Below are 21,986 nucleotides of genomic sequence, written 5' to 3'. Positions count from 1 at the left end.
CAATTAGAAACGCGAATTGTTACTTAAGCGAAACAAATTGCCATGTGTTGCAGTAAATGTTTACAACGTACACATATTCTCCCCACATACAGGCGAAAACGGCGTAATACTTTTTACGTACGCTGCCACCAGTTGCTTTCATAGAGAAGGCCACGCCACATGTGTCATTCCCTTGCACCAGCATCACGAAAACGTAACACCACTTTTATATTCGTTTAAGCTCAGTGAGCCTGTGGTGCATGCTCAAGATGGGACCTGTCACATCGACAGTCTAAATGTAGTCAGTGTGCGGATTCGAGCCACTTTATTCTTGGTGTCTTGTTTGCTGGCACCTGTAAACTCATGCATGCCTACCTTTGAATGTTGATTCTTAAAAATGATATTGGAGGTCTCAAACGGATTGTGGCCCGGCTGTTGTAGCATCTATTAGCATAGCGGTTTTCGGGTATGGACAGTATCACTACATGTCGAAACGTGACTAAAGACAGCGCCAAAACGGGGACAGCGGCGACACAGACGTCAGGTCGATACGCGGAAGACAAATGAAATGCTCCACTGCGTTGCGTGACTTCGTCTCACTAGTCTTTCTGTTCCCGAGCGAAGCATGCAGGACGAGTAAACTATGGTTTCCCTACTATATATTGGTGTTTTCGGCATTACAATGCCCATCCTGTTTTTGTTTTTGTTTTTTTACCTCAAGGCTATATCCCACACGCCTACTTTTTGGAAGCAACGGATGCTTCGAAAAACCAGCTTTATAACGACTTTGAAACAGCTCCAAAAACTTAATTCTAAACCACAATATTACGGGCGGGGTGAAGTATATAACAACACAATTGAGGCGGAGTGATATTGAAGTCTGAGCCAGCTGATATCCTGCGTCACTGTGCGAAACCGTATCATGAGTTCTTCGCCAGCTGGCCTAGTTCCTCAACTTGGTGTGTCGCGTTGCCTTTTGGATTGCATCCAGATGGCTCACTCGCAACTGGCTTAGCCCAATAGCGGATTCTTTCGATCGGGTACTTACTGCCGCCGTCACACTCTGGCAGATGCTTTCCGTCCCAGGGAACGAAATCGAAAGTTTAACATCGGCCACATCTCGACAAACCTATGTCACTGATAAAGAAAAAGAAGAAAAAGCGAGTCTTCGTCTTTCTTCTTCGTTTTTTTTTTTTTTTTTTTTTTTTCGGGATAGAGTGGAGTTGCCGTTGGGTCACGCACTTTCCAGACTTGTTTCTTTAAAAAACTGTCGGCAGTGAACACTGGCGCTGATGCGTAATCCAAATTCGCTTATTTCCATAATTCCGATAGTTAGAGATTCCGCAATAGTCTTCGAAGGCGCGCTCAACAGATGTAATGTGCCTTGTGATGAACGTCAGCTGGAACGGAATACTCTGGAACTTCCAGGCAGCATGGAAATGACTGCATAACCCTAGCAGCGTACAAAGCTTAAATCCGCATACTTTTCTTGCATACGCTCTGATAGGTAGTTCCTGCGAATACTGGCTTCCTATAGAGCGATGCCCCGTCAATACGAACACGAAGACAGGGGCATGAAAAGAGGGACGCTGCATACTAAGGATGCGCAAATTTTCAAGTTTTTAGAATAGGTACCGAATCAGATATCATGAAAGTCCCCAGCAATGGTGTATTTTCACTGAGTGAAAAGTACGCTCCAGGGCTTACGAAATGCTCTTCTTTGCACCTCCCACAAGCAAGTGATCGCGAAATTCATCAAATATATTATTCCGATATAAGTGGCGGGACATTATCTGTCAATGGCTAACTGGACACAGCGGCATCAGAAGTAATTACCGCGCGGACGGGACTTCCCACCGAGAGGGCGTTCGTGTGTTCATCCCCTTTTAAACACCAGACGCAGCTTGTAGGCTTAGAACACTGGTTCGGGAGATCACGGTTGCCGCATGGAACTACGGCCAGTTTTTGAACCAACGTCTATGTTCACAATCCCTGGACACTGACCTAAAGTTCCGACCTTTATCCTGCCTGCCAATACGTGAAGGAACATTGCTGCGTCGCCTGTGACTGGGTGTTGCCGTTACAAAACAGTGCCCCTTTCTTTATTAGCATAGCTAATCGCCCCTCGTGCGGCATCTGCGGCAGTGAGGAAACCATTTCATATACTTTTGTGAACATCCCAAATACAGTGCCTAAAAACGCCATGAACTGGAGAGCATTGACAGATTCCATGCTGTGACATAGATGAAGGTCCTCGAACAGTGGCTGCGGTGATCATCTACGGTAAAGGTCATCTACCACAAAAAATCCTGAGATGACAGGCTGTGACTTTCCAGTACACTTTTCGCCCACTCTTGCCACATCTTGCCTTCTTATTCTCTTTTCTCCTCCACCATTATAGTCCTTCATCCTGTTTTCCCTAGTGCAGAGCAGAAAAACGTTTTCTTTTTTTGTTGTTTTTCTTTTTTTGCTGCTTAACCTTCTTGACTTTCTTCTCCTCCTATTCAATTCGCCCAACGAGTCAAAGATCGCTTGTTCAAAGTAATCGAAACGAATCAAATATTTTCAAAAGTTTTCTAACAACATAAGCCCGCCGTTATTCCTTCCGACGACTGCTTCAAGAACAGGCTCCACTCCGATGTCACGCAGTACTTTGCTACGATTAGTTACCGCAGGATGAAGGATTCAGCCTGTTGCCTATTCGAGTAGTTGTGGCGTTCGTAGTGCTCGTGAACAACCTCCACATTTCGGGGATGGGGCAGATCTCAGCGTCAGCAAAGCCTGCCTTGCGCGGTCGTAAGGTCCACGTGGCCTTGGAAAATTTCTGGGTATGCATCAGCCATATTGTTCTTATATGACCGGGTATTTTGGGCGTTATCTGGGAGAGCATTTTTGAACGTATCTTTTTCGTATTGTTAGGCTGCAGCATATCCAGTATTTCCGCAGGTCCTCGCTCGGCAGGATTGTAGCTTCTTACTATTTATTTTCGAAAACTCATCCTTTTGGTTTTCCATTACATACTTAATTACGGGATCGATGCTCCCTCTCATTTGTAAGCAAATTAATTTCAACTTCAACTTAATTACTTGTTTTGAGTGCAGGACAAACTTCGCAAGCACAATTTTGCTGCGCATCGGAAGCTTGGACCACTACTATCAATATTTATAATAGTATCTCACAACATTTCACAGTTGCCTCGCAATTGTCAAAAACCTCAGCCCAGTTGTTTTCTATGGAAGCCTCAATTACGCATCATGAACGCACAGAAACCTCGAAAAGCGAATGTTGGCTACCCATCGAAAACTTTGATCATAATCAACCGCCCATTTGCAGTATCTTAAAATATCCCACACATGCCTCTCGATGAAAAGGTGTCCAAGAACGGACTCGCGGGTGTAGTGCTCGCCTACGACCACGGAGCAAGCAGCCATTTAGGAGGTGAAACTCCCGTCAACGCGGGCGAGCTGATAAGGTCACAATCCGCCTTTTTCACAAAATGTGGCGCCCTCTTGGAGTAGTGGAAATTCGTCTGCTACTGGTTGAAACCGTCCCTGAGAGATGCAGCTGCCAGCGAAATGACGACATGTGTTCTTGACAGCTACTGCCATCTATCGTATACGCCTGTCACAAATATTAACTACACATGGCCTCCAAGATAAGCTACGGCTGCGCCATTCGCGGAGGTAAAGAACTGCGCACGCGCAGTTTGGTTTGGTGGTTGTTTTTTTTTTTTTTTCAACTAGGGGATCGGCGCACATGCGCAGAGGGGCCTTGTGAAAAAGGTGGATTGTAGCGCCGACGACACGGAGCATGACGCGGCCGTATGGAGCGGCGGCAGCATGCGGCGCGTCTTACAGAAACCTGGACTGGTTGCCTTGGCAACCAAAACGGCTGTAATTTTTTTCTACGCCGACAGGCGCCGCCAGCATGATAGTGGCGCCGCGGGCTTGTGACCTTTTCTGGTCGCCGCAAACAGCGTAGTTTCCACTTCTAAAGCACGGCGCCTCCATTGAGCGGCCGTGCCTAAAGGTTTCTTGCTCCGTGCCTACGACTGAGATGTGAGGCCAGATTATATTTTTTCGTCATCAGTAGCAAAAGGTGATGTTCCTGTACGTACAACATGGCAGTCATAGAGTTAACACACTGAATTCTTGTAGTGTATATAGGTATTATATAGCGCCTAGTGTAAATAAATGTTGCATGTTCGGAGAGTAGGGGGTGGGGGGCTGTTTCTCTAACGCCAAAAGTTGCAGCGCAGCATTTTGGAACGATGATTTTACGATAATATTCGCAAAAGCTCCGAATTTCTTATTTGGTTCGGAGTTTACCTGTACTGTTCATATTGGATTCGGCAGCAAGAATTGACTAATCGTATTAGATGGATTTTGTAAAACTGCTATTCGCATACCGCTGCTCTGCATTGGTTAATGTTAAAGATCTTGCAAGGGGAAAATTGATGGACCGCATTTCCACCATGCGGACCGCGTGTCGGTCCGCAGGATGGATCGACACGCGGGTAAACAACGATAAATCAATATAATTACTGAAGGAAATCTCTTTGGGAGGTGGGGGATTATAGTACTTCGAAACTAACTTCTATAGTACCATGTATACTTACAATATATCATGCGAAGTTTTTCAATCGCATACAAATATTTATTTAAAATATCACTGTCGGTTTAGCCTGTGTGGATGAGCTCATTTCATAGAAAGGCAGAGAGGTCGGCTCGAAAGTTCAATACCTAGCCCGCTATACTCTGCGAGTGGGAAAGGGAGGAGAAGGAAGGGGCTAGTGATGGGTGACGATGTGGTGAAAAAAAGTGGATTATACAGTAAGGCGCACACTGATTACACTATTAATTAACCAATATGAACTTAACAACTTATTTTGATATTATGGGGCAGTATAACATTGAGAAAACTGAAGGCTGTCAACACCAAAGCGGAGGCCTGTTTCTGATTTTGTCTAGTGGGGAATGTGGCTTCAAGTAGCGAGCACTAAAGATGCGCATTTTCAAGCTTGTTTAGTTGGTTTGTTTTGCTTGGTTCAGTTGTAGTGTGTAACTTCCCGAAGCGACTCAGTCTATGATGGGCGTCGTAGTAAAGAACTCCAGAAATTGTGACCATCCCCAATTTTTACGTGCACTGAGATTGCGCAGTACACGGGCGCCTTGCTTTTCGCCTCCTTCGAAAAAAGCCGCCGTGGCCAATACTCGATCCCGCATTCTTGGGCATAGCAGTCGAGCGCCCCAACCACGGAGCCACCACAGTCATTCTTCGTTGAGTTAGCTTTCCCATAGTGCATGTTTATGAAATGACATCGCTGCGCATGATAATGACGATAAACTCACGTTAACGTCTTTCACAATTTCAATTCCACAATTAGCGTCTGTGTTTGATGTACTATAAATGCGAACGACTCCATTTGGTATTATGCATGGCGTAAAGCATACTCAAGGAGCTTTCATATGCGCGTTATTGCTGTTTGATATTTCGAACTATTTTACCGATTAAGAAAATTTAAACAGTTGTCTCATCACTGATGTTTACGCGATAACATATCACCTCACATAAAAAATCAGGAAATAAAAAGTTTATTACTAAAATTTGGTTAATTGACTGTAATGTGTTATGTGCGATTATCTACCACGAATATAATGTGCGCCATGCTGTACAACCCATCTGGACAAATCGCCCAGCCGTGTGTATCACAGGCTTCAAACTAAAAATCAGTGAACAGTTAAACCCTCTGGATTGCAGAAAGAGTCCGTGTCGAAAACTGTTTTAGTAATTTCCTGACAGTTGCTTCGTTGGTGTTTCATTTCAGATGACTGAAACAAGCGTCTTGTTCGATTAATCGAATAACAGGCAAGAAGGTCCTGGTCATCCGTTACACAAGAGTTCGCGGGCGTTTATGCCTTCGAGCAACCGTTTCTACTCATGAAATATGCGTCGGCCCGCCATCTGTCAACCCTTCTATTTTTTGCTCAACGTGTTCTCTCCTCCAAAGTTAAAGCTTGTGCTACGTGGGCGCGCGTAATTTACTTCTGGCGACCTGGAGACCCAAGCATAAAGCACTCAGACTGAAATAACAGCAGTCGTAGTAGTGGCGCCGTTCAATTGAATCAGATTTTACTGTGTGCTTGTTGAAATGTGGTAGCAAATCTAGGAATTATTCTTTCACTTACTCATAATACACATAAGCTGGCAGCATTGGTAAGGTAAGAGAAAGGAAATGTTCTAAGGCAGCGTAAAGCCGCATATTGTGTAGTATAGGTTTTAAAGGCTGATTTTTAGTGGGATCCCACTTTATAAAAATCTGCGGGGGCAAAATGTAACAAAATGAGTGCGATCATCGTAGCTCCACGACGCCATGCGTAACTCGCCAGCCTAATTGAAAGTGAAGGGACAAGGGGATTACGTGTCCGAGCATGGTCGCATGTTCCTGTGCAGAGAGAATGTAAACTAGCAAAGACAGAAGAAAAATCAGCATGGGTTATCCTTGTCAAAAATATTATAGTGCGAAATCGCTGGTTTTTTTTTTTTTCTTTTTAGCAATTCCCCGGGCCAAATTTCGGAAATACCCATGGCCACACTTGGAGATGACGATCATGTCGGGCACAATCAATTATGGCCGGTCACCAATTTTGGTGCAGATTGGCCGAGGTCTGATTTCGAGGTGGGTACGTCAAATTTAGAAATGTCCATGGTCAAATTTGAAGGTCTCCATCGTGTTCGCCGTAGTCGAATTGGCGTGAACATCGAATTTGTTCATAAATAGGCTGACGCCAAATTTCCGCTACACCGGACTGGGTTTGAATTACCGGCGCGAGGCCACGTAGTTGTGACCTCACGAAACAACTTAGCCAATCGCATCGACAGCAGAAGAACCAGCAGACAAGATTCTTGGTCGGTGGTGATAAGCTGTGAGTGCTTTCGCTAAAAGGTTCTGGAGTAAAACCTCTTAGACAAAAAAGGTCACGATGACGAAGTGAGGGGAGGAGTCGTTACCACCAGAGCTTTTGGATCATACTATTTGGGAAACTCCGTTTCAAAAAGTGACCGATTTTAGAACGAATTTTTATCGTGTCTATGAATTTTCGCGCCTTCTAGAAACGGTCAATAGAAGCTTTCTGTTATTGCCGTCATTAATTTCTGGAAATCATCCTTTTTTCTTTCTTATTTTTTCCCTTTAATTGCCAGTAGAGCTGTTACGCCCAAGAATTTTTGCTACTGCAACTCTTGAACATATTTATTTTCCCCGTGATAGTGCATTTTTCATCAATCTGAAAGTTTACAATTTAGGCATAGTTTTCTTTAATGGCCGCGGGGGCCGCCACTCTTCGTAAACACCCGAATTTTGACCAATCAAAACCGTCGTCTTTTAATACATGGGCCCTATGGAAAGTTTCGCAATTGGTACTATTAAAGAGCTCTGGTTACCCCATCACCGTGCACTCGACAGGTTCCCAGCCGTGACAATCCAGATTAATTCACTTCCACTGTAACGTGCCATTACGGCCACACTTGAAGAATATAGCAACTAGAAACTGAAGCAATTCTCATAAAAGAAGAAATTGAGACAGGTGCATGATTCGTTCATGACACATATAATTCGCCAAACTCCACATATAACGCCCAAAGAAATTAATAACACCGCATAAATGTCAAAGCCACATAAGAATCCTAAATCTTTGTTTGTTTGTTTTCTTATTCTCAATTGTTATTCTTGAAATTCGATGTATCGCCCTTGTTTTCGATCTGTAATTGTACTCCTGATATCTGTCGATAATTTTATTTTGCTCTTTTATGTACTTTAAGTTTAATGCAGTTCATTTATTTATTTATTTATTTTTGTAACCTCAAAGACGCCGGTGTAACCTCAAAGACGCCGGAAGGGGCATTACAAGATGAAAGGGGGGGGGGGGGGGTATTTACAACTAAAACAACAACAAAAAGTGGTCTATATTCTGAACAATGCTTATACAAAGGGACTAAATAGAAATTTGACATAGGCAAACAGCTACAACAGTTCTAAAAGCGGTAACAGAAAAAAGATGAACAGGCGACTAACAGTGGGTGGAAAACTGGGTCACGCATTGGAAACAAGGGAAAACTCGAAGCTAAAAACAAAGTAAAATAGAAGAAAGTTTCAGCAGATAGATACCGAGAGCTATGGTATGTAAATTGACTTCAGCGTGTCTTTGAATTTAATAAAACCTTCAATGGTTACAGCGATGTTGGGAAGGCCGTTCCAATCAATTGCTCTCCGTATGAAGAAAAACTGCGAAAATGTTTCTGTTTTTGGACAAGAGATACGACACCTGTTGAGTGTTTCTGTGACGAACTGAAAATGGGGAGTGTATCTTGACGTAGGTGCTTGATGGGAGTGAATAGTATAATCGATGAAAAAAAGCTAAACGGTTCTTTAATTTGGTACTGAATTAAATAATCGTGCCGTGATTTTTCATCCTGCACTAGTGTAACGTTACACTGGTGAACTATGAAGAATCGGAACAGACAAATCTAACGGCGCAATTTTTGGACAGTTTCAATATTATCAGAAAGGTACAGTTGATATCGATTCCAAACAGCGGCGGCCTACTCAATTTTTAAGGGAGTATGAATTTGGTGCAGGCTAATAATTCATATGCATTCTGTCGCTTACTGCCAGTTTCAGAGGTTCTTGGCTCCCTGGCAAGCTGTTTGCAGCAGCTTTTAGCCTTTAAATCTCGCCAGGATGCAACCTTTTGTTCACGGAAAATAAATATTAAATTAATAAAGTAAACTAGCAATCGCCTTCAAGCGTATATATATATTCTGCCAATGCTTGCGAATGGCTGGCCCGTAAGGTGGCCACTCCTTTTTGGGTGTTCAGAGAATAGGTGCATACATTTATAGAAAATGGTGTGCTGCCTCTCTTGGTCAGTGTTACGTACTGTTTTATGAGACATAAGACTAAAGCTACCATGCGCCAAACCCGAGCTTTCCTGGTCTGTGAACAGGCTTTTGATAAGGGCGCGAATATAGAAAAAAAAAAAGCTTCCGCTTGTTAGCGTTGGACGTCCATGTAGTTATGTACGCTTGTAAGAATGAAGAATATTCTTCAGAAAGAGCGGCCGTCCATTCCACTAGTTTTCGTGTACAGTTTGCCGTTTTGCAAGTATTTTACTCCTCCCCCCCAAAAAAATAGTCAGAAAATTTGATTCACACGGAGGATAGATAAAAAACAATTCGTTAATGCATACAAGGCACGCACCTTTGGCAAAAGATCATAACTAAGGCACGATCGCTCAATGAAAGCGCACTGCGCGTTGGGGTTGTATATATTCGTCCTCCCATTGCGCTCTCTCCTCTCTACTGGCATCATCACCCGTCATTACCTTCCCAAGTTCCCTCTTCCTTATAGGTGTGGGGGGCCAGAAGGCCATGGCTTATTCCATTCTTTTGGGCCAATAATATCTAAAGAGTAGCTGCTTGGGCTTGTTCGTTCATTATTCCAAGGAAACCTAGAGCATTGACGGAAGTTAGTGTCTTTCTGTCTTGCCAACTTGTCTTCTGCGCTGTTTTCCTTGCAGTTATAAATTTTTCTCAGAATCGCGCTGACGCATTTGAGATTATCGTAATATGCGTCTTGACACCCAAAAATAGCTGTTTCGAAGTCGCTAAGCTGTGCTCCTACTGAGTGAGGCGTGCGCTCACCTGACGATGAAGATCTCGAGTCTCTTAGCGGGCTGCGCGAGCAGAGCGTTGATGCGGGCCTCGGTCAGGTCTTGGACATTGTGCTTGCCCACCTGTATGATGAGGTCTCCCTCGTGCATCCCCTGCAGCGCCGCCAGGCCTCTGTCCACCACCTGCGCGAGACCACGGCAGCGCCGAGCTCTATAGGAGAGCGCACTTGTTCTTTGTTTGTTTGTTCGTTTCCGTATTAAAAAGCAATAAATCTGCTTTTTGAACTCGTTTTAAGCTGGAGAGTACAACCCTGTTCAGAGGACAAATATCTACATGCTGTTACTGCTCACACCTGTGAGCTTAGATGCTTGCTATTTTTCAGTGCATTCCTGGGCGAGGCAGGAGCCTCGGAGTTAATCGCCAGAGATGCCGCGTAGTTCTGAGAATGTATTTGACCAGTCGGGGTTGCTCTGTGACTCTGGCATTCAACATGCAGAGTCCAAACTTTCGGAATCCAATCCCAACCGCAGTGGCTAAATTGCGATAGAAGCAAAAAGCAAATTGTTGTGGGATGTAGTCGTCCACTACGGCATTCCTTGTGACCATCATGCCGCTTTTAGAAGCTTTAACGGGACAATGACGACACTACAATACAGTCTATGTTCTCAGTAAAAATAGACTACATACACCTTCTGGATATGCTTCCGTTTGTCTGGCAGAAGAATTGAATTTCTTGCGAAGAAAAATGCATTTAAAAATTTTCTCCCACCAGGGTCCCGGCTGACAAACATGGCAGTAATTGAATTACAATAATGAAATTACAGTAATTTAATTACTTTTCCCGGTAATTTGCAATGTAATAAATTACTTTTCGGCAGTAATTCCGCAGCAAGAGTAATTAATTTCTTTCGAAATTACTTTTACTAAATTAGGAGACGCTTTTGGGAAAGAGAGCCATCGCTAGCACTGACCACCTAGTTAAGAGCAGAGACATCAGACTGCCAACCAAGATCAGTATAACTCGTGCTATGGTCTTTCCAGTTGTGATGTATGGATGCGAGAGTTAGACTGTGAAAAAGGCTGACCGCCGAAGAATTGACGCGTTTGAATTGTGGTGCTGGCGGAGACTCTTGAGAGTTCCCTGGACTGTCAGAAGATCAAATCAGTCGATACTGTCGACCATAAACCCTGACTGCTCATTGGAGGGTCAAATTCTAATGTTGAATCTTTGCTACTCTGGTCATCTGATGAGAAGAGAGGAGTCGCTGGAGAAAGCTTTGATGTTGGGAAAGGTTGAGGGTTACCGGAAAAGGGGTAGGCAGCGAACGCGATGGTTAGATGGCATCCTCGAGCCGCTGCAGATGAAGTTATGTGATGTTAGGAAGATAGCGACAGACCGTAAAGCGTGGCGTGACATGGTCCATAGGGTCACGAAGAGTCGGACACGACTGAACGACTGAACTGAACTGAACTGAAAGTGCGCCACTACTCCTCAATAGACAACAAAGTAGAGTGCCGCGAAAGTAGGAACGACTTGCGGCAAGCCGAAGTCAGCGTAAACGGATCGGCAAAAGGAGACAGAATGAATCACTACAGTGCGTCTGAGATCTCCTGTGTAGCAGGGTCCCTTATTGCGGCTATCCCAAGGCAACCATTCTCCAAGTATGATACAAGGCGCCAAGGAATGCTGAAGGGACAGGTGGTGCAAGAATGCCGTAGTTGAAAACTAGGGAGCGCGGCGCAGTGGCACTTCCTCTTGCGTCGGCTTGGACACAGTGCGTGGTTACACTCGCCACCACAGGGAGAGGGAGGGTTTCGGTGGGGGATACAGGCGGAAGGGTTCATGACGTAAGCCACCGTGGCGTGCACATTACTGACTGAAAGGTGCCGACGTCGATTTGTGGTACTGTGGAAGCATACCTAGCTTTTCCGGGCCCTTCAAATGGCGGAAGCAGCTCCGGGCCAGCAAGACGCTGGGTTCGCCGCTTTTTTCACAACCGTTCGACCATGTTTCTGCTTTTGTTGTCTTATTTTTTTAATGGCAAGTGCTGTAGAAAAGAGGGAAGGAATAACTCTTCGGACAGAATTGGGCGAGAAGAGGAAAGAATATGTGTGCCTCGCGTCTGGAGAACAAGTCGTTGTTTTGTTTACTAGAAACTAGAAAGTAATTTAGAACTAATTGAAGTACGCAGCAGAAGTAATTGTAATGAAATTTCATGAGTTTTTGGAAGCAGTAATGAGTATTGTAATTTAATTACACTGCGGCGATTTTCAGCAAAGTAATCAGTGCTGTAATTTAATTCCTTTTCAAAAGTAATTTTGCCATGTATGCCAGCTGACGGCTAGGGGGAATGATCGGTAGTTAGCGTTGCAGGACTCCCTGTTGAATTGTCTGTCTGGTGGAACAAAAGTTGCTAATGCGAAAGCATTACTTCGCTGTGTTCACAGATTTCTGTCCTCGGACCACGCCAATAAAATCGTGTCCGCAGCAGTTGTAAGTAATTGGGAAGTGGTAGAGGTTAATAAGTGGCGTCAATCGATAGAGGGTGACGTAATGTTGTGTCCAAAAAGATAATTAGGACAATAACGTAATTAGGTAATTAATTAGAGGCAAAAAATGTAAAGGAAAAGACGAAAATGGTCTCATTAGCGAATGGCTTGGCGCCACATTTGAATGTATCGAATACTAAAACAGTTAATTAAGGCAGTCAATTAGTGTAACGTCAAGATGTATCAAATACTAAATAGTTAATTAACTCAGTCAATTAAGGCGACATCAAGGATGACGTCACGCAACCTGAAGTCGAGCCAGAAAAGGGCATAGGAAGGAGTTGGCGCACAATTTGAAAGTACCAGAGACTAAAATAGTTAATTAAGTCCGTCAGTTAGGGTGACCTCAGTGATGTGACGTTACGCAACTGGAAGTAGAGCCAAAAAAGGGGCATAGGAAGGGATTGGCGCACAATTTGAAAGTACCAAAGACTAAAATGGGTAAACAAGAAGCGAATTAAGCAACTAGAAGCAACCAGAAGCAACCAGAAGCAACCAGAAGCAACCAACAGCAGAATCCGGGCTTTCGCATTACTCCAATGCAGATTCTGCAGTGCTCTTTAAATTTCTCTCTCTCTCTCTCTCTCTCTTTATCTCTTTTTCTTCCACCAGATTCAAGCTTTGAACATGTACATCGAACAAAATCTCCATGACTAGACAATATTGAATTGAGCGCGGTTTAACTTATAACATCCGCCAGCAAAATCGCGTCGATGCACAGCAACTGAGTTGAGAAATCTGCCGCTGTAATGGCAGCCCCTTCATTAATCACTCGGGCTATTCTAGCTTATAAATGCTCCATCTTCGATGAAATTAGGGTTTCTGTCGTTAGAATAACTGTGATCCGCTTCTGACGGTCAACTTCAAGTTTTCTTCGGTGACCCTTTAGACAATGCATGCGCACCGAAAATTCTGATGGCGGGACCAAAAATTTACCTTTTTTCCCCTTTATTTATTTTCCTACTCTTAAGTCTGTTTGTGCTCCAGATGCAAGACTGTGTGCTGCTTGGCTTCGACCGTTGGTGAGAGATCAGGGGCGTGGTCGCTGCCTTAGAGCCCACTGTCGAGCATCGCACTCTGCTGAGAGGCGCAGCAACGTCCACAGGTTGAGCGAAGGCAACAACACCAGCCCATAACTCGCAATCCCGAGCTTTTCAAGCGGGTACATCACTGGGGAGCATTCTATACGGACAGACGCCACACGCTCGCAGGGCAGGCTTTCTGCTCCCGCTCAACCAGCGGAGACGGTTGCGGTGAAAATAAAGAAATTTAGCGAAGAAAGTTTTGCGCAGCCTCAGTCTTTGTGAATGTTTTCGTACACAATACGGCTGGCTAATTCCTAATTCGCAAACAATCACAAAACAGCGCGTCGGATGTTCTTTTTTTTTTCTTTTTCTTTATTTTTCGAAGCAAATGTGACAAGACAGTAGCTATTGACGGCCCTTAAGATTTAGCACACCCAAGTGCGAGTTTGTAAATCTATTTTTCCCATCTTTGACCGCACGCTGAACCTTAGTATCCTGGTTTTTTTACTGGTTGCATTGGGTGAAAGGGCATACTGCGACGCCATGCACCTCTCGATCTCGCCAGCAAACGCGTGACGCGCTAAGTGGGATAACACGCGTTGAACTGCTGCTATGCGAAGCTTTCCTGGGCGGTTTAGGTGCGGGTTAATATTCAATTTATTCGTTTACTTATTTACTAACCACTTTAGCTAGGCCTGTTTGAAATTAATTTGAGATTTACGCCCACTCATTCAATAAGAAAGTACTACAACGAGGCAGAGAGCTATCGACAGCTCGCTGACTTGGTGAAACGTAGCGCAGCAAGTTGTAACTATACCGTGACATTGACGAGCACTGGCCGGCATTGTTGATTCTGTAGAAAAAAAAAACTGAATCTGCCACACAACCAGCCAGAGGTGAGCGGTCACAGATCTGCGAGAAGAATGGAACTGTCAGGTTTATGACACATGTGGAGCGCCTACGGGCGGTGGCTGCGGAAGTGGGGCAGTTTTACTGCTTCTCTAACATAGTAGAGTATACGTGCAAGTTGTACAGAGGGACGACGCAGAGGAATTTTTGGCGCAACTGCACAGAGGTGCGTTCTACGCCGAGAATTCTTGAGCAGTGATGGCACTCGGGCTTCGGGAAGATGGTTGTTTTCTTTTCGCATTGTTGTTTGGTTGACCCTTACCTCAGCAGATCACGAACTGCGTTGTTCTTGTTCATGTTTATTTGGTTTTCAGCTATTTAAAACTACTGCTTCTGTACTGCTACGCGTGGCGGCAGAATCTGTTACTTAGTTTCAGTGAAACCGATTGTCGAGACTCGATGCCTTTATTGAGAAAGAAATTTAAACCTTCCAGCTTTCGAACGAACCTCTCCTGCTCTTGAAAGGTATTGCTCCGTGAAGAAGCCATCATGTAATCCTTTCTGCATCAGGTTTCGTTAGCTTCACAAATGACAATCGCAAGAACGAAAGCGCACACGTCAGTCATGTGGCCTATACTCACCGAATAATTAGGGCCCGAAATCTTGCTAGCAGCAAGAGGTGTCATGTGATCCCACTTGCTTGCGCCGTTAGCTGCAGTGGTGGAGCTAACGACAGTACTTTGTGTGTATCAAAATGAGCAGCCATAGCCGAAAGTGCACCCACGACCCTTAACTCAGCAGCCGAAAGTCATTGTTGCCTAGTCACTGCGGCGGATATGTAAGGCAATATATAATGGCTCGGGAGAATAGGAAAAACACCTCGAAATGCAGAATTTCGAACGTAGAGTGCGTGTTATGAACACTTAGAAATGAGATGAATCCTCTGTCTACTTCTGTGTGCCTTCCAAAAAACGCAATCACACCTTTCAATCATTCATGTATTTCAATTCTTTCAAATTTACTTTGAGATTGCCAGTGTATAGTTAACGCGAATGATAGGATCATGCAAACAATTTATGATTTGGCAGATTGATTATGTGTATGTGATGAAATTTGGATATCTTCGCGCATCCTCTGACAACTTAATTGGGTAAGGTTTCAGATGTGCTTGCTCTACCGACCCACCGAGAAAGCTAGGGTCTTCATAAAGGAGGGATGCATGCCTGCCGGGACGTCAACGCGAGGTGAGCGATGAACTGTCTATCACTTGACGTCATTCCCTCTCACGGAAAAGTTCGCCGGTCGTTTAATGCACTTCAAAAAGTCACTGCACCCAGGAGTTGTTCTGTCTTGGATTCTTCATTTAGCTGATATTAGGACGGTCTCATAAGTTGAGATCCTAGTGCATGGCGCCACATTTTGTATTATGCGCGGCAAAGAGAAGGGCGTAACATAATTTATATGCTCTTTTCTATCTGAATGCTTATTAGATAATACGAAACGTAATGCATCGCGTCCACATTTTACTGCTGAAGCATTACTATACCCGCATAGTTTGAATTGTCCGGAACGGATGTGAAGCCTGTGCACACAACCGCTTGAAAAAAAAAAAAAAAAAAAAAAAGGGGGGGGGGGGGGGGGGGAGCTCGCCGCAAGTGGTCTTCACACCCAAGCCAAGGCAACTAAATCAGCTTTGCTATTCGGTAGCCGGCTTCTCCGTGTGCCTTCGAATGCCGTCTTTTTATTGTCTTCAGGTTTCGTTTGGTTTATGGGGTTTAACGTTCCAAAACGACTCAAGCTATGAGAGACGCCTTTATTGTCTTCACTCTAACAAAGTTGCACTATACACCTTAGTTACACCGCATTCCTCGTAACAAAAGCCTAAGCTAACCTTGGCAAGACATGGCAAACCAAAGCTAAACAAGGCAAAGCTTAGCTAAACGTGCGCTGAAGAATGCTTCGCCGTGTATATCCGTGCTTAGCCAACATGCACCACTGCCTAATTCCCCTCCCCTTCTTTTCAGTGTGAATTCACCTGGGGAAAAAAAAATGTCGCCATCCTCACCATCGTCATTAAAGTCATATTAGGCCCATAGCAGGGCCCATAGTAATCACCAGTTTCTTCTGTTCCACAGAGGGGGTATGCTGGGCTCTGCCATGGAATTTCATCTTATTCCTACATCCATCTGTCGACTTTCTCCCGCCTCTCAAGCCACACCTGGGTACTTAACGCTTTAGCCGTTTTCTCCACCTACTGCCCGTTGCGTACATATTACCCAAAACGCGTTTTTTTTTTTTTTGTTCTCCCCTTCAGTCGATCTAAAGTACAGCCTTCGTCAAAAGTTTAGAGGCCAGGAGGCTTGCTTTGGAACCACACCATGTGACCCGTACATAATGCATTCTCAGTATTCAAAATATCTAGAAGGTAAGAAGGTTTTTTTGTCCTACCGTCTCCAACTGAGCATACTTCTAAGAATGCTAAAGAAATGCAACTGCATGGCCTAGAAGCAGACCCTCTGGGCTTTAAACTTCTTATAAAGACTGTACTTTCCAGGCTAATTTGTACTTTGCCCTTTGTAGGCTTTTTTTTAACCGTGTGAGCGGGGCCTGTCGCTTTTCTTGGCATTGCTCTTCGAACAGTTCAAGGTTACACAAACAGCGCCAGGTCATCTGTCGGTACGATACGTCGCTACAGTACCTATTGGTAACGACTCAGCTCGCTGTGTCAAGGAACAGATTACTTCTCAGTTATTCGGAAGTCATCTTGTATAGTTATTCTGGAAACATTGCTACCTGTAAGCCAGCAAAGATAGGCAACAAGTTGCGATGTTGTACTGCTCAGTGAAACTTCTGGTTTCCCATCGCAGTTGTCGGAACAGCATGTAGTAGAGGCAGAGGGCAGGACAGGGGGAGGGGGGGGGGGCAGGTTTTGTATTGCACCAAAAAGGTTTTAGAGCGTAGCTCTTTGGCGTCCGTTCCTGTATTTCTCGTCGTCGTCGCCGTTGTCAATCGTATAACCAGCTCCGCAGCCGGGGCAGCGCGCGCTCCTGCCGTCACCAGTCGCCGCTGCGTGCACCCCCCCCCCCCCCCCCCCTCCCTCGTGTTTTCCAGTTGCTGCGCGCGTTCCTGCTACCACCGTTTGCCGCTGCGTGTACCCTCCCTCCTCCCTTTTCCTGCGTGACGGCGACAGTGTTTTCAGGTTGCCGAAGCGCCGGGTCGGCATCAGCGGATCATGGTGCGTGCACCCCGACCCGAAACGCAGAGCCACGTTGGCTTGACTCGCTAGCGACGTCAGCGGCATCAGTCAGTCGCTGCTATCTCTTCACCGAGCAACGTTCCTATGGGCCCATGCGCTGCATCCTGCGACCAGCCGATAGCTTGATTGCTCTCTTCGCTCCTCCTCCAATGCCACCCCTGTGCGGCGGCAATCAAAGCGCCGGATCGGTGGCGGCGGATCTCGAGATGTGCACCGCCCGAGCCGAAACGCATACCTATACCTATCGAAAAGCTCAAACAGCTGATGAGCTGCGCTCAAATTTCGCATTAGGAAGTAGCGTAATTGTCGGCATTTTTTTTTTTTTCGGAAGCCTATAAAGTTAACGGGAAAAAAACGTAGGATAGGTTCTATTTTCGTCTGTTTCTTCGTTTATTTATTTCGTCTCACGAGTAGGCAGCCTACTAACCTCTATTAAAGAATAAGATTAGCTGCGATGCTCGCAACTGCGTGCGCTGATTTAGAGATGTGCCGAGTTGTGCCCTTATTAACATCCGGATATGGCTACTAAAGCAGAAAAGCGGGCAGCGAGCCGACTCGACCCGACGCATGCGGTATCTCCATTATTCGTGTCCCCTGCTCGTCTGTCGCAATCAGCCAAAGCGTTGAAATGCGGCCCACGACTGACGTGGACATCTGTGGGGATACCTGACAGCGGAGGCGGGCAGCGACAGGAAGCCATGCAGTACGCTGTCATTCCCGCGCTGCAGCGACACCCGGGGTTTCTTTTTTTGGGTCGCCTACAAGGCGCAGCTCGTGTCTCGCCGCCCCTACAAAAAGAACAATTCTTTCTTCGCTATCTTTCTTTCTCTCTCTCTCTCTCTCTCTCTCTCTCTCTCTCTCTCTCTCTCTCTATCTATCTCTCTCTCTCTCTCTCTCTCTCTCTCTCTCTTTCCGCTTTGGCTTTGTTGGAAGACAGCGGCGCCAGAATCTTTGCGATGACAAATAACAACACTGCCGGTCAGTAAAGCAGCGGCTTACTTTACGCCTAGCCTTCACTGGTTTGTGCAACGCTGGGAGATATACACACACGGCCCCTCGATGCCCTATGCGCTGTACGCTCTCTCTAAGGCTCCTCTTTACTGGGGCATGAGGGCCCATCTCAGTACATGGAGACCTAATACTTAACCGCGGCAGCTTTCTCTTCGTGTTGCTTTTCTGATGCAGGAATTCGCGGCAGTTTTCTTCCAGCCTTGGGGCGAGGTATGGAGATTTGAAGACCCAGGCATCCCTGCCTGCTGCTTTAACTTCAATGACTAACCTACCTAATACCTAATTTGTACTTATGAACAGGGAGCGGAAGTGCGAAATAAAACGTCGTGATTAAATAATCCTTTTGCGTAGCGAGTCGAATTTACACGGCTTCAAATGCGTCAGTTCGGTGGTATTGTTTTAAACCGTATAAAAAAATTAGAACAAAAAACATTTTTTTTTTTTTTTTTTTTTTGGTGGGAGATTAGGCAGGGGAGGTATATAGTTGTCAGCATCACTCTCGTTTCTAGAAGACATCTGCTGTTCACATACGCACTTTGTCACAAAATTTAGTGACGAAAATGTGTTTAGAAAGAACAATAAAACAAGAGGCTAAATATTTGCTGTTGTAAAGAAGTATTTTAGTGCATTGTACCAGTTGCGCGTCACCTGCTGAAGAAAGTTTCCAGGCCAGTGCCCAGTGGGCAGAGCCTTGTCAGAAAGCGGATGTTGAGAAAACTTTCTCGTTAGTTTGTTCTCCCTAGCTCATGAGTGGTAGCGAAATTCCTCCTGAAATTTGTTTACATCAAAACTAGGCTCTAAAAGCGATTCCTCCACGGCCAGCGTCCACAGGCGCTGTGAGGACACATTATCCTTGGACCCGGATCTTTAGCGACCGATAATACCGAATTCATCTTAGGTTGGTCATCACTGCTCATGATCAAAATACTATAGTGCCGCCATGACGACATCGTTCAAGTTTGAAGTGATAGTCGTTCGCTTCCTTTTCTTTCTTTCTTTGCGTTCTCTTTATTTTTTTCACGCACCGCAAAAGCGCAGTCACTTTCAGTCCGGCCGTAGCATTGAGCCTTCATTCATTTAGCTTAAGCTTTGAGGTCGCCTTGTAAAACCGGACGAGCCACATTTCGAAATACCGCCGGAATGGTGCAGTGGTCGGGCGCTCGACTACTATGCCCAAGGATGCGGGATAGAATCCCGGCCTCGGCGACCGCTTTTCGATGGAGGCGAAAAGCTATAGGCGCCTGTGTTCTGTGCGATACAAGTGCATGTTAAAGAATCCCAGGTGGTCGAAATTTCTGGAGCCTCCACCACGGCATTTCTGATAGCCATAGTCGCTTTGGGACGTTAACCACCCCCCCCCCCCCCCCCCCCCCCCCTTCAACAAACCAAACGAAAACAGTTCTAAATAGAAATGTAAGTCACCCAAGCGTGCGCATAATCTTGAAGCACGAAAGTTTTCGAACGTATATATTGCCTTCATAAACAAAGTGTAACGTTCTCGTCATTTCAGGTAGGGATAAAATGCGCGTCAGAGAGAAATGGCTGTAAACGAGTTCAACGCGTCTTGCTGAGCAAACAATTGGGCAAGTAGAATAACAAAGGCTTTCGGCACACGCGATGTAAATTCAGAACCGTTAACTGCTTGGAGCAAAGTCGTTGGTTCCAGCGAAAATAAAATAAAGGTCGGCTTCCCTCTAAACTTGGTCGAATGAGGTCGTTAAGCACGAATAATGCACGCTTAAATGAGGATGACCGCCAGTGTTAGCCCTTGTGTTTAGGAGCGTCGCTTACCGCTATGCTGCGGATTCGAGCTGGCGAAAACCCGAATCTCGCGCTGTCTGAGTGTTGAAAAGGAGTTCGAAAGGATAAAAAAAAAAAAAAAAAAGAGTCAGTTCGGGCGCCACCAGCAAGGCGACTAAAACCGTTCAAGTGGAATCCTCAATACAACTACGGACAACACATACAAATAGTGGGATGTGTTCACATGAATACGACTCGAGAATTCCGCACATTTGAACTTGACCTAGTGAAAATATTCGAGCGGCGCACGCCTAGCTTGAACTGTCCTCATTCCGAGGTTCCGGCGATGAAGTTGCGCCAAATGTGAATTCAATACCGCCGCGGTCCTAAAAAGTAACCGACACGATATCACCGCCACAGTCCCAAGGGTGTGCGCCAGAATGCATGCAAATTTCCTGGCACCGAAGCTCTGATCAGCGTAGTTGCTTGGCAACTTTTTTGCGCCGCAGCTCTGTGCGCGCAAGAAAACTGCCGGTCGGCAACACGCAGCGTTTCGACGGCAAGCGTACCAAGCTGTCAATCTCACGAGCCTGCGGCACCCCACAAGCGAAGAAGCTCGACGCATGGAAAGTAATTATTTCTGGTGTTGCCTCGGGGTCTCAAGATGATTCTTGACACTAATTTATGACTAAATTTGTGTCTATTTTCTACACTCCGTAAATTTCCTAAACTTCGGAAAACAACCCGAAGAGGTCTTGGGAAGAAGTATTATTTCGCTCGTTTGCTCAGTGCAGTGAACAGACGACAGGGAGCACGCATTGCTCTCCGCCGGAGCCGGAAGTGTCAGCCGCGCAAGCTTTTCCCCTAACGCCCTTCTCAGCGCGCGCGAGTTCCGGACACGGAGTCGCGCTGTGCCGGATCAGAGAGCCTACGTGCGAGCAGCCGCCTGTCGCCGCCGCCCTACCTTGTCCACCCTGGGGGGCGTAGCCAGGTCGGCGCCGCCGGAGACCCTGAATCCCCAGGGCTGGCCGGGCTCCTCGCGCTTCAGGATGATGAGGAAAGGCCGCTGGAACGCCATGTTCTCGCTCGGCAGTGGACGCGATGCAAGTCTCCGCTGCCTGCTCTTTTCTCGTCTTCGCTGCTGACGCGGCAAACTCTCGGGTTGGGGGAGTCGCGGCTTCTCTCAGAGCTCGGGGAGTCCTTGAGCTGAAAGATGACACTTGCGGGGCTCGCCGCAGGGGAGTGACCACCGTGTCGTGCCGAAACGTCCGCCGTACGTGATCGTCGGAGTTTGGGGTGCGTGCGTTTTGCTTCGTCGGTCGACGGCTGTTCGGAAAGGGTTCGTGCGCGCTCGCCACAGCGCGCGCTGGAGTTTTTCGACTTGGGCCTCGGGTTCGTCTGTCCGTTTTTAGAGGGATGACGCCCCGGCGCTGGCTTTTCCTCCCCCTCTTTACCTCCCCCCACCCTCCTGTGGCCACGTCGGGAGCCTGCCAAAAAGGTGTTGGCGGGTGTTTTGTGCGCGCCGCTTTACTTGTTCTCTTTTTTTTCTTCCCCCAGCTTCCCTGTACAGCCTTGGCTCGCTGATCACCTCGGTGGCGGTGCGCAAGCGCGTGCGGCCCTGCGCACGCGTGCGGGCGCCGAGTTGTTGCCTTGGGTGCCGGCCACGCGGATGTCTTATTTGTGGAGGGCAAGCTTGGAACGCACGCCCTATAAACAAAACGCAAGCCGCCGCGTGGGGCTTAGGGCTGTGGCGTGTGTGTGTTCAAGGCACTTGCAGCGTTCCCTGGAGAAACATTGCTGCTTCATATCGCAACACGCCTCCCCACTAGACTGTGTTTTCGTCCTGCTTTTGCCGTTCACCGCAGTATTATTCAGATTCTGGCTTTCCAATTGGCCATCTCTGG

At 46.2% G+C, this 21,986-nt stretch overlaps 1 protein-coding gene across 3 annotated transcripts in view; it reads right to left on the bottom strand.

Annotated features, from left to right (window-relative positions):
- LOC146203886 (uncharacterized) overlaps positions 1 to 21,475 on the bottom strand; it is an 85,227-nt gene extending 63,752 nt beyond the window's left edge. For all 3 annotated transcript variants that reach the window (XM_084588959.1, XM_084588960.1, XM_084588961.1), the window contains exons 1-2: positions 21,047 to 21,475; positions 9,682 to 9,833 (exon numbers count right to left, since the gene is read on the bottom strand). In XM_084588959.1, the coding sequence (XP_084445085.1) occupies positions 9,682 to 9,833; positions 21,047 to 21,160 (266 nt within the window). In that variant the 5' untranslated portion in view covers positions 21,161 to 21,475. The remainder of the gene's footprint in view (positions 1 to 9,681; positions 9,834 to 21,046) is intronic.
- Between the last annotated feature and the right edge of the window lie 511 nt (positions 21,476 to 21,986).

The sequence above is a fragment of the Amblyomma maculatum genome, chromosome 1 (genome assembly GCF_055883805.1).
Source record: "Amblyomma maculatum isolate TAMU_Amacu chromosome 1, ASM5588380v1, whole genome shotgun sequence".
Taxonomy (NCBI): Eukaryota; Metazoa; Arthropoda; class Arachnida; order Ixodida; family Ixodidae; genus Amblyomma; species Amblyomma maculatum.
This window is presented reverse-complemented; position numbering and strand designations above follow the sequence as displayed.